At 41.4% G+C, this 13,567-nt stretch overlaps 1 protein-coding gene across 1 annotated transcript; it reads left to right on the forward strand.

Moving 5' to 3' along the window:
- Positions 1–4,550: 4,550 nt before the first annotated feature.
- Positions 4,551–8,997, forward strand: LOC137262032 (uncharacterized). The gene is made up of 2 exons (XM_067799826.1): positions 4,551–4,774; positions 8,073–8,997. The coding sequence occupies exons 1-2, from the start codon at positions 4,551–4,553 to the stop codon at positions 8,995–8,997; spliced, it is 1,149 nt and encodes a 382-aa protein (XP_067655927.1).
- The last annotated feature ends 4,570 nt before the right edge of the window (positions 8,998–13,567 follow it).

Here is a 13,567-nt window from a genome sequence, read left to right on the forward strand (position 1 = left end):
TAATTGATTTTAGTCATGATATCATTATATAATTCATGTGCGTTTTGGAGGACCGTTGAAGGAACTTTATGGCTTGCTTTTCCAAACTTTACTGATCTGATAAAATTCCTCTTTTTGCCGATTCTACTACGTAGGATGTATATTTAACTGTAATTGTCAAATAAGAATCCACGGATTGTAAGTTTCAGTGTCAATTGCCCAATTACAGTGAGTGAGTATGATTTTACGCGACTTATAGCAACATTCCAGCCACAGTGGGAAATCGACCCCGGGACTTAGGCGAACTTCGGCGAACGAGGGGACGTTTTAACCACTACCGCCTGGTGCGATTTAATTATAATTTAACTTGGAAATCTATGCGTAAACACATTCAGATTCCAATTTCCACTTAAGTTTAAAATCACTTACTATAGTGCTCCCACTGTTTAGAGAGGAGAGTAACACGTTCCGAACCATGACCCTTGTTGAAACATATTGTTATGCACTTCTACTTAATGTAAACAGAGACGCTGTAATCCGATCACGATACTGTTGAACAATACTCTGCTGTTGTTGTGTCAGTACCGAGTCTGGTATTATTGGGGTATCAGGTTGATTGTTTCTCCGGCGTATCAAGGGTGACGTGAAAACAAGTCAATGCCTCAGGGGGATTCCTGTCAATATGATTTTGTCAAAAGAAGCATTGTTACCAGAGAGTAAGTAACTCCGAAGGAGTCCATTTCCGACTGTTGACTCGAGAACATCAGGCTTGACGGTGGTTATTTTGTCTGCTGTTTAATTCATCACGTTCGTGCATTTTATAATGGATGACATCGATAGCGCAAGAGACATGTTCTGTTAAATATTCTTCTTCTTAATTTCTGATTTTTCTGATCTTGATTTTATAGATGCATGTGATAAACTGCGGGGCAAAAGAAACGCTGGCTTCTATTTTTCTCATCCAATAAAAAGTATATGAAAAAGTATGTGAACAGATATCATTGTATTTCACAGACACAACAACTAACATCAGGTTGACCGACTTCAACAGGCACATGATGGTCATGGAAGAAAAAGTGAGCATCCTTGGAACATGTGTTTGATTGTCCATAATTCGATCACATTGCATTCCATGTTATCATTACACAAATCATTTAAAAGTGACATACCGAGTGTGTCGTACAGACGTCACCAGTCTCATCACAGTGGAGTGATATGACGCCACTCTTCTTGCAGTGCCTGTGGCAACGTCTGTCTGTCATGTGGACGTTGCTGACGTTGCCGAATCCATCTCCAAATATGGTCCCAGAGGTGTTCTATTGTTCTCCATGTCAGGGGATCTGGATGGCCACTGAAGATCTGGTATGTTGTTGACATTGAAATATTCTCTGGTAACATGTGCAATGTGTGGAGTGGCGTTATCCTGTCGGAACAGCGTTCTTGGATTATTCTGCAGGCATGGAAGCACGACAAATGTCAAGACCTGGTTGATGTAGCGTGGAGTGTACCATTTATGACCACCAGGTCGGTCCTAGTGTCACCACAAATATCGCCCCATATCATCACACTGCTGTCGCCATGATGATGCACTTCTTGGATGCAGCAGCATGACGTTCGTTCGCCTTTACGCCGGTAAACTTGCTCTCGGTCGGCAGCACTGTCAAGATGGAACCCGCTTTCATCCATAAACAGCACTCTGTCCCAGTGTCGTCTTTGCTAGCGTTGCCTAGTACGAGCCCATATCAATCTACTGCCATGTTGCCGGTTCAAGGTCATACCCCGAAAGGGCCGTTAAGCTCTCACACCAAAATTGAGATATCGAGCTACAGTCCTCCCTGCTGACGGGGTGTTGTAAAGTATCCCATGCTGATGACGTCACAATGATGAACCCGTTACGGAGGTGCAGCAGAGGAAGATGGTGGTTTTCATTGGACGTGGTCACCCGTGGTCATCCACTTGGTGGTCTGTCTGATGTCCCTCCAGTCTCCTTGAGACGTTTCACCAGCCTCTCAATTGTGTTTTTGTGACAACCCATCATTTGTGCAACTCTGGCCTGAACTGACCCCATCTGCAACATCCCTATCGCTCTCTCTCGCTGCTCATATAACCACTTCTCTTAAAGTGCAGTTTCGCATTTTCTAGAAAGGATGTGATGTAACCGTATTTTGTTTGCTCAGAATGTGATGTAACCGTATTTTGTTTGCTCAGAATGTGATGCCATGTGGCCATGTTGACTGTACGGCAGAGATTTTCGCGCACACCAGGTGTCACAATCGATCACCTGTCACAAATACTTATTCTGAAATGCAAATCGAAAATGACACATAAAAACGTTTTCATTTAGACCAACAAAAATATTAAGCTCCAGTCCGTTACTGATTAACATCTACACTACCATATAAATAGTGGTTTCGTACAACTCGTGTCTTGTTTTAATCATCCAACAGAACGCAAATGAAAAGGATTATAAGAAAGAAAGAATTTTAATATTGTCTAACCAATCACCTCATGATTATATCACATGTTTTATAACACATATGCTCGTGTTTTCCATCAAGGTAACAAACGTGAAACACTGCATCACCATTATTTACTGACAATAATCATTTTGTATTCCAAGTCACGTGTTAACAGCCAGTCATTCACTCATGATTTGTGTATGAAGATAATGAAATGAGGAATGTGAGAATATGAAGTATAGTCGAACTATGCATTCCGACTATTGTCAGGAGGCATGTCTCCGGCGACGTTGAATCAGATATATCACAATAGGTGCATTCGGCGCAGGAATAATCTCTCTATTTCCTGTCTGCATGACTAATTAATGTTAGTGATACCGACGCCTCTATCAACAATTATTCTGTCATGACAGACAGACATTACACTTCACCATCTCAAGTGAAGACACCAAACACGTGTGGACACACACACACACACACACACATACACACACACACACACACACACACACACACACACACAGAGAGTGAGAGAGAGTGAGAGAGAGAGAGACACCACACACACACACACACACACACACACACACACTAACACACACTAACACACTAACGTGGGGACAACCGTGAAGAATCTATTATTCAAACCTGTCATGCACAGGCTTTCAAGCACCCGATGGACATCGCGACCATGCCTGCTCTCTGTGTGAAATGTAGGCCTTGTAGGGGTTAATCGGTCATTGTGTACCTGGGTAAGTTATTTGTTAACTGGGCAATTTAGTAATACCACTAACGCGTAACCACTAACAAATCCAGCATACTTTAGTACTCTTGTATAATTCAACATATCACGTAAACCCGCCATCAATGATTTTAAGGAATGGGCTTCTATATATATAGCTAAATATCACAACCAAATCTTGTAACTGAATATATACTACTAAGTAAAAGTAGATATATTAGTTCATATTGTAAATTCATCTGTAACTAAATAATCTCTCAACGAATTCATAATGATATTAACCTTTAAGGTCAATACTTGTTTGTGAAATGAAGTACGTTATTTTTCTGTTTCAAGTTTCACTGACATCGATCTGCATCTCTGGAAGACAATCAATAGATCGGGTTCCTCGAGCATATCGATCGCCTCGATCTGGAACGCAGCCTATGGATCAGAACTTCCGAACATATCGATCCCCAGGAACAAATGTCATGCGCCATGCGGCGGACTCAGGTAATAACTTAGTGGTATTGGCTGTTACAAAGCAGGTGCTACATCGCCGGGACAGCATGGAGATAACGGGTGTTCAAATATGTTGGATAATACTGGCTCTTGTTGGCGAATGTAAGTATTATCATCAATGTCTAAACTTCACCTGCTGTATTTATATACGATGGGAGTAGTTTAAATTGTTCAAAGCTTGTGTGAAGGTTTTGTAGTTATAGTTTTGTCAAACCACGGTATATTTATCTTTTTATCACATAAGAGAATAGTATGCACTTTGGTTTCGTTACAAAAAACTTTAGATATTTCCGGTTTTTGTAAGGTTTTGATTTGATATGCTTCTCCACGCTGTTCCGGTAGACATTCCGCTCACATGTCGTCAAGCTTGTTTATAAATATTCATACACCAGCAGAAAAGTTAGGCTGCTCCTTCTCGTCCTTGGTCACGAGGCATGAGTCCCAAATCTGTGGTGTAGAAAACAAAGCTCAGCATTTCCTGAAAGTGTAACCCTTTGTTGCCAACGGACAAAAATCATGGCATATTAGTGGTATTCGTAATATTAGTGGACATTTCATTGCATGTAAACTCAGCAACAAAAGTTCTTGTGACATGGATATTTTTTTAATGAATGCTAACTTTTGTATACAGATCATCTAAAAAAAGGGTTCACGACACTATGTCACCGCATCCAAACGCATCTGTCAAGGTAATGTGTGCAAATCATAAAAAGTGACTTTGTGAAGAATATGTTAGACTGTGGATATTTATACCTGAGTAGTGGAGAGAATGTTTTATTCCTGAAAACGACACGTTGGAGGAGTGCAACCTGGAAAAAAACATCAATTGTCTCAGCAGAATTAAACAATTGCTATTTCAAGGCTAACAGAAAATGAACGTTGGAGAGTTTGAATGGTCCAGTCCAGTTCTCCACAAAGAGAAGTTGATTCAGTGTTCATCGAAACCCAGTGTGGAACGTCTGGCAAACACCAACAAGCAAATCACGTCGGAGACCGTCCTGGTAGTGGTCAACCCCTTAACGACCCAACGTCAAGATAGACACACCATCGGAACCACTTCCAGCCAAAACCAGTTATCGCAGAAACCTGGACTGAGGTGGATACACACCATAAGCCGTTCGTCGATGTTTACGGCGTTTTGGGATCATTGAGCGACGTCCATCAAGACGTCCGATTTTGACGTTACAGCATCTACGTCTACGTGGGCAAGGTCTACGAAGGTCTGGGGTGAAAATTACCGCTACACACACAAGACAGACCTTCTTACCATCGCTGGTAATCTGACGGGGCAGCGATGTCGGTATGAGGCCCTAAAGCCAGCCGTTCTACCGTTCATACAGCATCATGCTAGTTGACGCTAGAACAGGATAACGCCAGACCCCGCCAGGATAACCCCGTAGTGTTCAACGTTTTCTGGCTCAGAACAATGCTGATGTGCTTCCCTGGCTAACTAAGTCACCGGTCATGTCGCCCATGTTGAGCACATTTGGGGTGGAATGGAAAGACGCTTGTCTGTAACGCTACAACAACTGCAACGACGCCTTCGTGATATCTGGGACAACATCCCACAACGATACCACAAACAGCTGATTCATTCCATTTTGTGTTGCCAGAGTCAGCTCTACTGGTGGTCTTACTCGGTATTAGATTGGGATTTTTTTTGGACTTCATTTTACCCCCACAGCATTCAGATTGGTGTTTTACCCTGTATCCTTTGCCATTAGCAGATCAAATGTCTGTTTTATGAAATAAAAGTGTTTGTATTAGCTTTGTTTTCCTATGTGTTTTTCTATACCATTTATAATAGCGTCACAACTTTTGTTGCTGAGTATTTTACAGACATTGGCACGTGAGTGAGCTGCAATGTGCCCTAGCCCGTGGGGTCCCTTTAACTTGTGAAAACGTTAGTTATGTTCCCGACACGGCTCATGAGTATATCAGTAACGTCTCCCATAAACCCGGGTCACAGTTAGGACATTCTTGGCAATAACCATGTCTGTTCATCTGATGTCTGGCGGGTCTCACTTCTACAAGCTACCTTTGGGAGGTTAAAAAGTTCGTGGAATTGACTATCTAAAGCTGTGCAAGATACCCTAGTGATATCACGGAGAATTCTAAAACTGAGTACACTAGAGACACCAACGAAAGCAGAATTCACACACTCCTGACCTAGTACCCAGTGATTAATAACTTGTTTCGAAATTTGAAGTCTCACTTGATCGATTTGCCAATGATGACCTCGAGACTACGAGGGAAGGCCGAAACGTTTTGAGAATTTCTCATATCATCATGGTATCTCTCTTCAAGATATCACAATATTCATACTGTTTGTTGGAAGTAGTTGACACTTTCACAGGTTTATGTTTAGATATAACTTTTATTGTTAAAAAACCCAAACAATTCACCACGTTGTTTTGGTTTATACAAACAATCCATGACATGAAGACCAAAACTTATAAACTGATGTCATCCTCCGTTAAAAAAGAGCACTTAGTCATCATATAGTCACGGTAGTTCTTTCTTGAAAACATGAAAATATGCCACACTGTTACCCAAAATCTGCTATCCAAAATGTTTTTTTTTAAAGATGATGGTAACAACATTGAGAGAGTCATGTTTTTGTATGGGAAACCAAACAATACTTGTCTTTTTGTTAACTTGATAATATTCATTTGTGTTTGCCGATTTTGCCAAATTTCAACTGTTTGCCAGATATGATTAACTTTGCTGGAAGACAAGAACGTGTTGGCAGGTGTCTCATTTTCGTTTTGGCAAAAGCTGCATTTCGAATTGTCTGTATATCCAATCTTAAATAACACTTTTTGTTGTCGGTAAAATATAATGTAACGTTATATATTGAAACCACTGTAGTTTACTGTCATTGGTATATCTAAATGGCATGTTGTTATAGTTGTTCCAGTCATTAGATAAATCTTTGTTGTTTAAAGTAAATTGCTCCCAGTTTTTACAATGTAAATGTTTGGTGTAATTTCTGACAATAATGTTTTGTAACGCTGACTCCCAAGGAGATGTTTAATATTTGCAGGTAAAACTGGGCAAGGTATTTTGGCCCAAATCTTTAAATCTATGTTAAGTCTTCAGATATAGTTACAGTGATCTAAGAGACCGGTAGATGTTAAAATAAGTGTTCAGAGTAAGTTTTCCAAGCAGCATCATTTACGTCAAGTAAACCGTTGATGCAACGAACTCCCTTGTCAAAACATAGTATATAAAAGACAAGGCGCAGTTTCACAAAACTCTCGTAAGCCTAAGATCTCGTAACGTTTCTCGAACCCTCCTATACTGTAACATAAGAAGAACAAATGCTACGAGAGATGTTACGAGATCTTAGGCTTACGAGATTTTTGTGCATCCTACACAAATGTTTTTGTTGTACCAGAGATTCTTGGCAAGTGCATCCTCTACATCATGGTCATGTTAAAACATGAAACATACAATTTTATGGCATAAGAATGAAGATTTTTATGGATATCAACTTCTTTATGAGAGAACACAACGTTTCGGAGTTAATGCTTACTCCTTCATCAGGTGATTGAGAAAGGGATACAGAGGTGTATTTAAATGTACAGGTAAAACAATAACAAAGTAACAAGTGGAATGAGTTAACGAAAGCTAGTATAAACAAGCACTGATAGGAAGCCGATAGTTAAGATAACAATGATGGAAGCCAATGGTAATGCATTACAGTTGATTGGATATGTTTACATAACACAGATACGGGGTAAGGACGATGTACATGATTGGGGATAAGGATGGAAGCCAATGGTGATACATTACGCATGATAGGATGATGTACATAACACACGATAGGGGGTGAGCATGTTTACAAACACAAGTACAAACACAAGTAGGTAAGGATGTACTCGGGTAGATTGTCTATACATGAATTACATAGATAGAATATACACAGGTAGATGAGATTAATTTATCAATAAGTCCCAGGCACTTGGTAGGTACACTCCTTGGTCGCGGTTGATGGCTGGTTTCTGTCTCCGGATCTCGATGGCCTCTTGCAGTTTCCTTTGGCGCCAGTTGTTGTTGTTGGTAGATAGTATCCTAGTGTCCTCCCATCTATTTGAGTGTTCAGGGTTCTTGAGAATGTGTTCAGAGATGGCCGATTTGTATTATGTATTTTCACTTCTAAATGGCATTCAAAGACTTGAATTTTATGGCACTTCTTTAGATTCTTACAATCTGTATCAAGCTAAAAGCTGGATCATTTTTGGCTCACCGGCTTCAAGAATGCCGATTAAACAATGGCCAGATTCATTTCAAGATATACATTGCCACCAGGCAGTTAAATCTAATAATATACGTGTTACAGTAAATGTGTAAAATCAGTCAGTTAGTACATTGTCTGAAACTTTCAACAGAAAGGTTGACGACACCTTTGTCATCCTACGTCAAGACCAAGACCCAGTTACCCTCCTGCAACACCTCAACCAACAGCACCCCCGGGTCAAGTTCACCTTAGAAACAGAAACAAATGGCCAGCTTCCCTTTCTAGATGTCCTTGTAACTAGGTCCCCAGACAACAAGATAGAAACCAGTGTCTACAGAAAGCCAACCCACTCCGACCAATACATTCATTTCGACTCCAACCGCCCCCTGAAAACCAAAACTGGGATCATCTCTACCCTCACCAGACGGGCCATAAACCTCTCCTCCAACAGTCCAAGTGCAGAAATAGAACACCTCCGCCATGTTTTCACCAAGTTCAACCACTACCCACCAAAGTTAGTTGGTAAAATCATCAGATCCACGCTCCACCCGACAAGAAAAGAGCCCACCAACAAACCTGAACCAGCACCTATCCGCATCTCTTTACCCTTCATTGGAAAAACCTCCTACCACATCAACCACCTCCTAAAGCAACAAGCAGGCATTGAAACCTACTTTACCAGTTCTACAACGCTGAAAACCATGCTCAAAGCGAATGGCAGGAACACCTCTAAACAACAACAGCCACCGAAAGGTGTCGTCTACAAAATCAACTGCGACTGTGGCGAGGCATATGTAGGTGAAACCTCCCGGCCCATAAACATCAGAATCAAAGAACACTTATCATCTACAACCAAATCAGATCGGAAATCTGCTATATCCGACCGCATCATCAAATGTCCCAATCACAGCATAATTTGGGACAGTGTAGAGATATTATCCAAAAACCACAAGGACTTCACCCATAGAAAACTGGCAGAAGCAGTTCAAATCAGGAGACACAAGCCCTCAATCAACAGAGATCAGGGATATCTCATCCCAACTGCATACAATGAACTCATAAAAATAACAGATTAGAGCTCACCAGCCACCATTACTAATTACCCTATCAGCCATGTATATTTTTGTCACAGCTACAGCCACTATTGGCTTCCTCTTATTGTCTCATCATTACTACCACCCATTGTTGTTGTTGTTAATCCCCCGCCTTTGATTCATACCTACGTGTTGTTATTACTTTATCCCTGTCCATGTATATAAGTCTGTTCGGTGATGTATTTACTCCACTCATGCTTGACAACGGTATAAGGATCCATACCGAAACGTCGCATCATATGCAATCAAGAAGTTGTTATCAATTAAGAATCTTACCTCTTAGGACTGAACCGATACGTAAATTGTCTGAAGGTAATGATCAATAATCTGGCGATCGGTTGGAGAACATTATACCAATACCGACATTGAAAAGACCATCGGCAGAGTCATGCTAGGTTTACATTACTGAGGTGTTAGCAGAGAAGAGACGGTAGACCACGACAGACAACACCAGCAGCAACATACAGTGTAAAAGAACCGAGTGAGAGACATGGCTTGAGTCACTACACTTATTATGATGAACCTGAACAAGCATGTTGTTTCCTATGAACTGTTTGGACGAACAAAGCCCCAAGAAGATATGAAAAATATGAACCCCAATATGTTTGCCCGTGTAGGTAATAAGTTTTATGTGAGTGCACGTGAAACAACGGCCGTGCTAAGATGAGAGCAAAGAAAACCCGTGGATAATTAGCGCTAAATTGATAAGGTCTATTTATTCCGGCATAAATGATGCGATACCAATGCTGGCATTTAACAAGGGAAATGACAATAAACAAAAGGAAAGCGGGAATGAAACCAGGTTTAACTAGTTATAATCCAAGCTTAATTAGTGGTAGCAAGCACCGATAATAAATTTCTCAAGTCCCAAGCTATGTAGATATGTTCCCTTGTCACGGTTCATGTCAGGATGAGATCTCCTGATGTCGATCGTAGGTCACTAAGGTAAGGTGCGATGTTAAAGAAAGCAGAGTTAAGGTTCACCTCAGTATAGGATGCTTCTGGAAAGGTGAACCAGTTCTTGGTGTTGGATAGGACTTCAGTGGGTTCCCACATGATGGCGTGGCCTTGATTCTCAATGATGCGTTCGGAAAATGGCTGATCTCGTTTCGAGTATTTTTGTACGTAGTTTGGTGTTGTTTGAGGGTTTCACATGGGCAATTATGTGCTTGCATTAACCGCGAAAGGCCAAAAGCCACTCTGCGAAATCCAGTCTTCAAGTGTGTCATACAGCACAAGTCTGCTTACATAATGAATGTGAACATGAATATATTACTTTTCTGTTCTACATAAAAAGAGAAAGTAGACACTTTGATAAAGTTAACGGTGTGTAGAACAATACGGGGCTTTCCCACTAATACGGACTACTTTCGATTGGTAACCCTGTTGTCTCGAATATTGCTAATGACAATACAAAATGTCCTTGTGGGGAATCGAGCCCGTTTCTTCGGCGTGACGAGCGAACGCTTCAACCACTAGGCCATCCCCCGTGCACGTGAGGGTGCACATACTCGCCAATACACCAATACACCAGAAGCCATCTTCGTACCTTATGTGAAATACCTTGATTTTATTGGTCGATGACGCGTTAGCAAGCGTTCGTATCACCCCTCCCAGGAGGGTGACAACCGGTAAAATTACTGCCCGCTGTCACGGTGATCACCAAACTCTTTGCCGAGAAGCTCTAGCGCCAACAATCGAAACACGTCATAATATGACCCATACAGTGGCTGGAGTTAGAGAACCGTTCGATTAGCTGTTTTTGAGTTCACTATGAACACATTTTTTATCAACTTTCATTGCTTTATATAAACTACATTATACATTGAATCGTTTACACACTGAATTTAAACAACAATAGCCCCTATTTGTAGCGGTTCTAAGCTTGTCAGAAGATGCTTCACTGATTATGAAAATCCAGTAGAGAGACACACGCCATTTTGTTTACCTGTCATATAGTCGGTAGGGATCTTCAAAATAAAATAAGATGATATTTTGTACATTGAACATGGCGGCAAGATATAGACTTTGAATGCCTCTCCCTCGGGTAATACAGTCTGGTGGGCGCCTTTCTGTAGCAGTGCCACCCCTCGCCTACCTATGACGAAGAGTCATACATCAGATCGCATTACCCCCGAGAGAAGCATGCAACTTGCAACATCCAAATGTATTGTTCCAGGGACTGATGAATCTCATCCCCATGGACTATACCGTATCCAACGATAGGGTCGAAATTAAACTCTTGATACTTTTAGAATGCCATTGTTATGATACATCACATTTTTACTGACTGCTTGTTTAATGGACTGTTTATTTCTACTTACAACTTGGGAATCATCACTTATCAGTATGAATGGATACATTGCCATGACAACAGATAAATATGCTGAGGTGGATGGTTCCCTGTGGACCCTCTGTAGAATGCGTCTTCAGCAATACCTTTGCTAGTTGAAAAATGGCGACCATGTGTCGGTGGATGAAGGGATTCTGGTAGTTTGAGTCACATGATTCAGGAACCATGTTCCTTTTGTCCAACATACGACTTTGACTCTGACTTCACCCTGACTGGTGGTAGAATGGGTCTGGTTCTCTCAATTATGGTCTGGTATTATTGGGGTATCAGGTTGATTGTTTCTCCGGCGTATCAAGGGTGACGTGAAAACAAGTCAATGCCTCAGGGGGATTCCTGTCAATATGATTTTGTCAAAAGAAGCATTGTTACCAGAGAGTAAGTAACTCCGAAGGAGTCCATTTCCGACTGTTGACTCGAGAACATCAGGCTTGACGGTGGTTATTTTGTCTGCTGTTTAATTCATCACGTTCGTGCATTTTATAATGGATGACATCGATAGCGCAAGAGACATGTTCTGTTAAATATTCTTCTTCTTAATTTCTGATTTTTCTGATCTTGATTTTATAGATGCATGTGATAAACTGCGGGGCAAAAGAAACGCTGGCTTCTATTTTTCTCATCCAATAAAAAGTATATGAAAAAGTATGTGAACAGATATCATTGTATTTCACAGACACAACAACTAACATCAGGTTGACCGACTTCAACAGGCACATGATGGTCATGGAAGAAAAAGTGAGCATCCTTGGAACATGTGTTTGATTGTCCATAATTCGATCACATTGCATTCCATGTTATCATTACACAAATCATTTAAAAGTGACATACCGAGTGTGTCGTACAGACGTCACCAGTCTCATCACAGTGGAGTGATATGACGCCACTCTTCTTGCAGTGCCTGTGGCAACGTCTGTCTGTCATGTGGACGTTGCTGACGTTGCCGAATCCATCTCCAAATATGGTCCCAGAGGTGTTCTATTGTTCTCCATGTCAGGGGATCTGGATGGCCACTGAAGATCTGGTATGTTGTTGACATTGAAATATTCTCTGGTAACATGTGCAATGTGTGGAGTGGCGTTATCCTGTCGGAACAGCGTTCTTGGATTATTCTGCAGGCATGGAAGCACGACAAATGTCAAGACCTGGTTGATGTAGCGTGGAGTGTACCATTTATGACCACCAGGTCGGTCCTAGTGTCACCACAAATATCGCCCCATATCATCACACTGCTGTCGCCATGATGATGCACTTCTTGGATGCAGCAGCATGACGTTCGTTCGCCTTTACGCCGGTAAACTTGCTCTCGGTCGGCAGCACTGTCAAGATGGAACCCGCTTTCATCCATAAACAGCACTCTGTCCCAGTGTCGTCTTTGCTAGCGTTGCCTAGTACGAGCCCATATCAATCTACTGCCATGTTGCCGGTTCAAGGTCATACCCCGAAAGGGCCGTTAAGCTCTCACACCAAAATTGAGATATCGAGCTACAGTCCTCCCTGCTGACGGGGTGTTGTAAAGTATCCCATGCTGATGACGTCACAATGATGAACCCGTTACGGAGGTGCAGCAGAGGAAGATGGTGGTTTTCATTGGACGTGGTCACCCGTGGTCATCCACTTGGTGGTCTGTCTGATGTCCCTCCAGTCTCCTTGAGACGTTTCACCAGCCTCTCAATTGTGTTTTTGTGACAACCCATCATTTGTGCAACTCTGGCCTGAACTGACCCCATCTGCAACATCCCTATCGCTCTCTCTCGCTGCTCATATAACCACTTCTCTTAAAGTGCAGTTTCGCATTTTCTAGAAAGGATGTGATGTAACCGTATTTTGTTTGCTCAGAATGTGATGTAACCGTATTTTGTTTGCTCAGAATGTGATGCCATGTGGCCATGTTGACTGTACGGCAGAGATTTTCGCGCACACCAGGTGTCACAATCGATCACCTGTCACAAATACTTATTCTGAAATGCAAATCGAAAATGACACATAAAAACGTTTTCATTTAGACCAACAAAAATATTAAGCTCCAGTCCGTTACTGATTAACATCTACACTACCATATAAATAGTGGTTTCGTACAACTCGTGTCTTGTTTTAATCATCCAACAGAACGCAAATGAAAAGGATTATAAGAAAGAAAGAATTTTAATATTGTCTAACCAATCACCTCATGATTATATCACATGTTTTATAACACATATG

This window comes from Haliotis asinina, chromosome 14, assembly GCF_037392515.1.
Source record: "Haliotis asinina isolate JCU_RB_2024 chromosome 14, JCU_Hal_asi_v2, whole genome shotgun sequence".
Lineage (NCBI taxonomy): Eukaryota > Metazoa > Mollusca > Gastropoda > Lepetellida > Haliotidae > Haliotis > Haliotis asinina.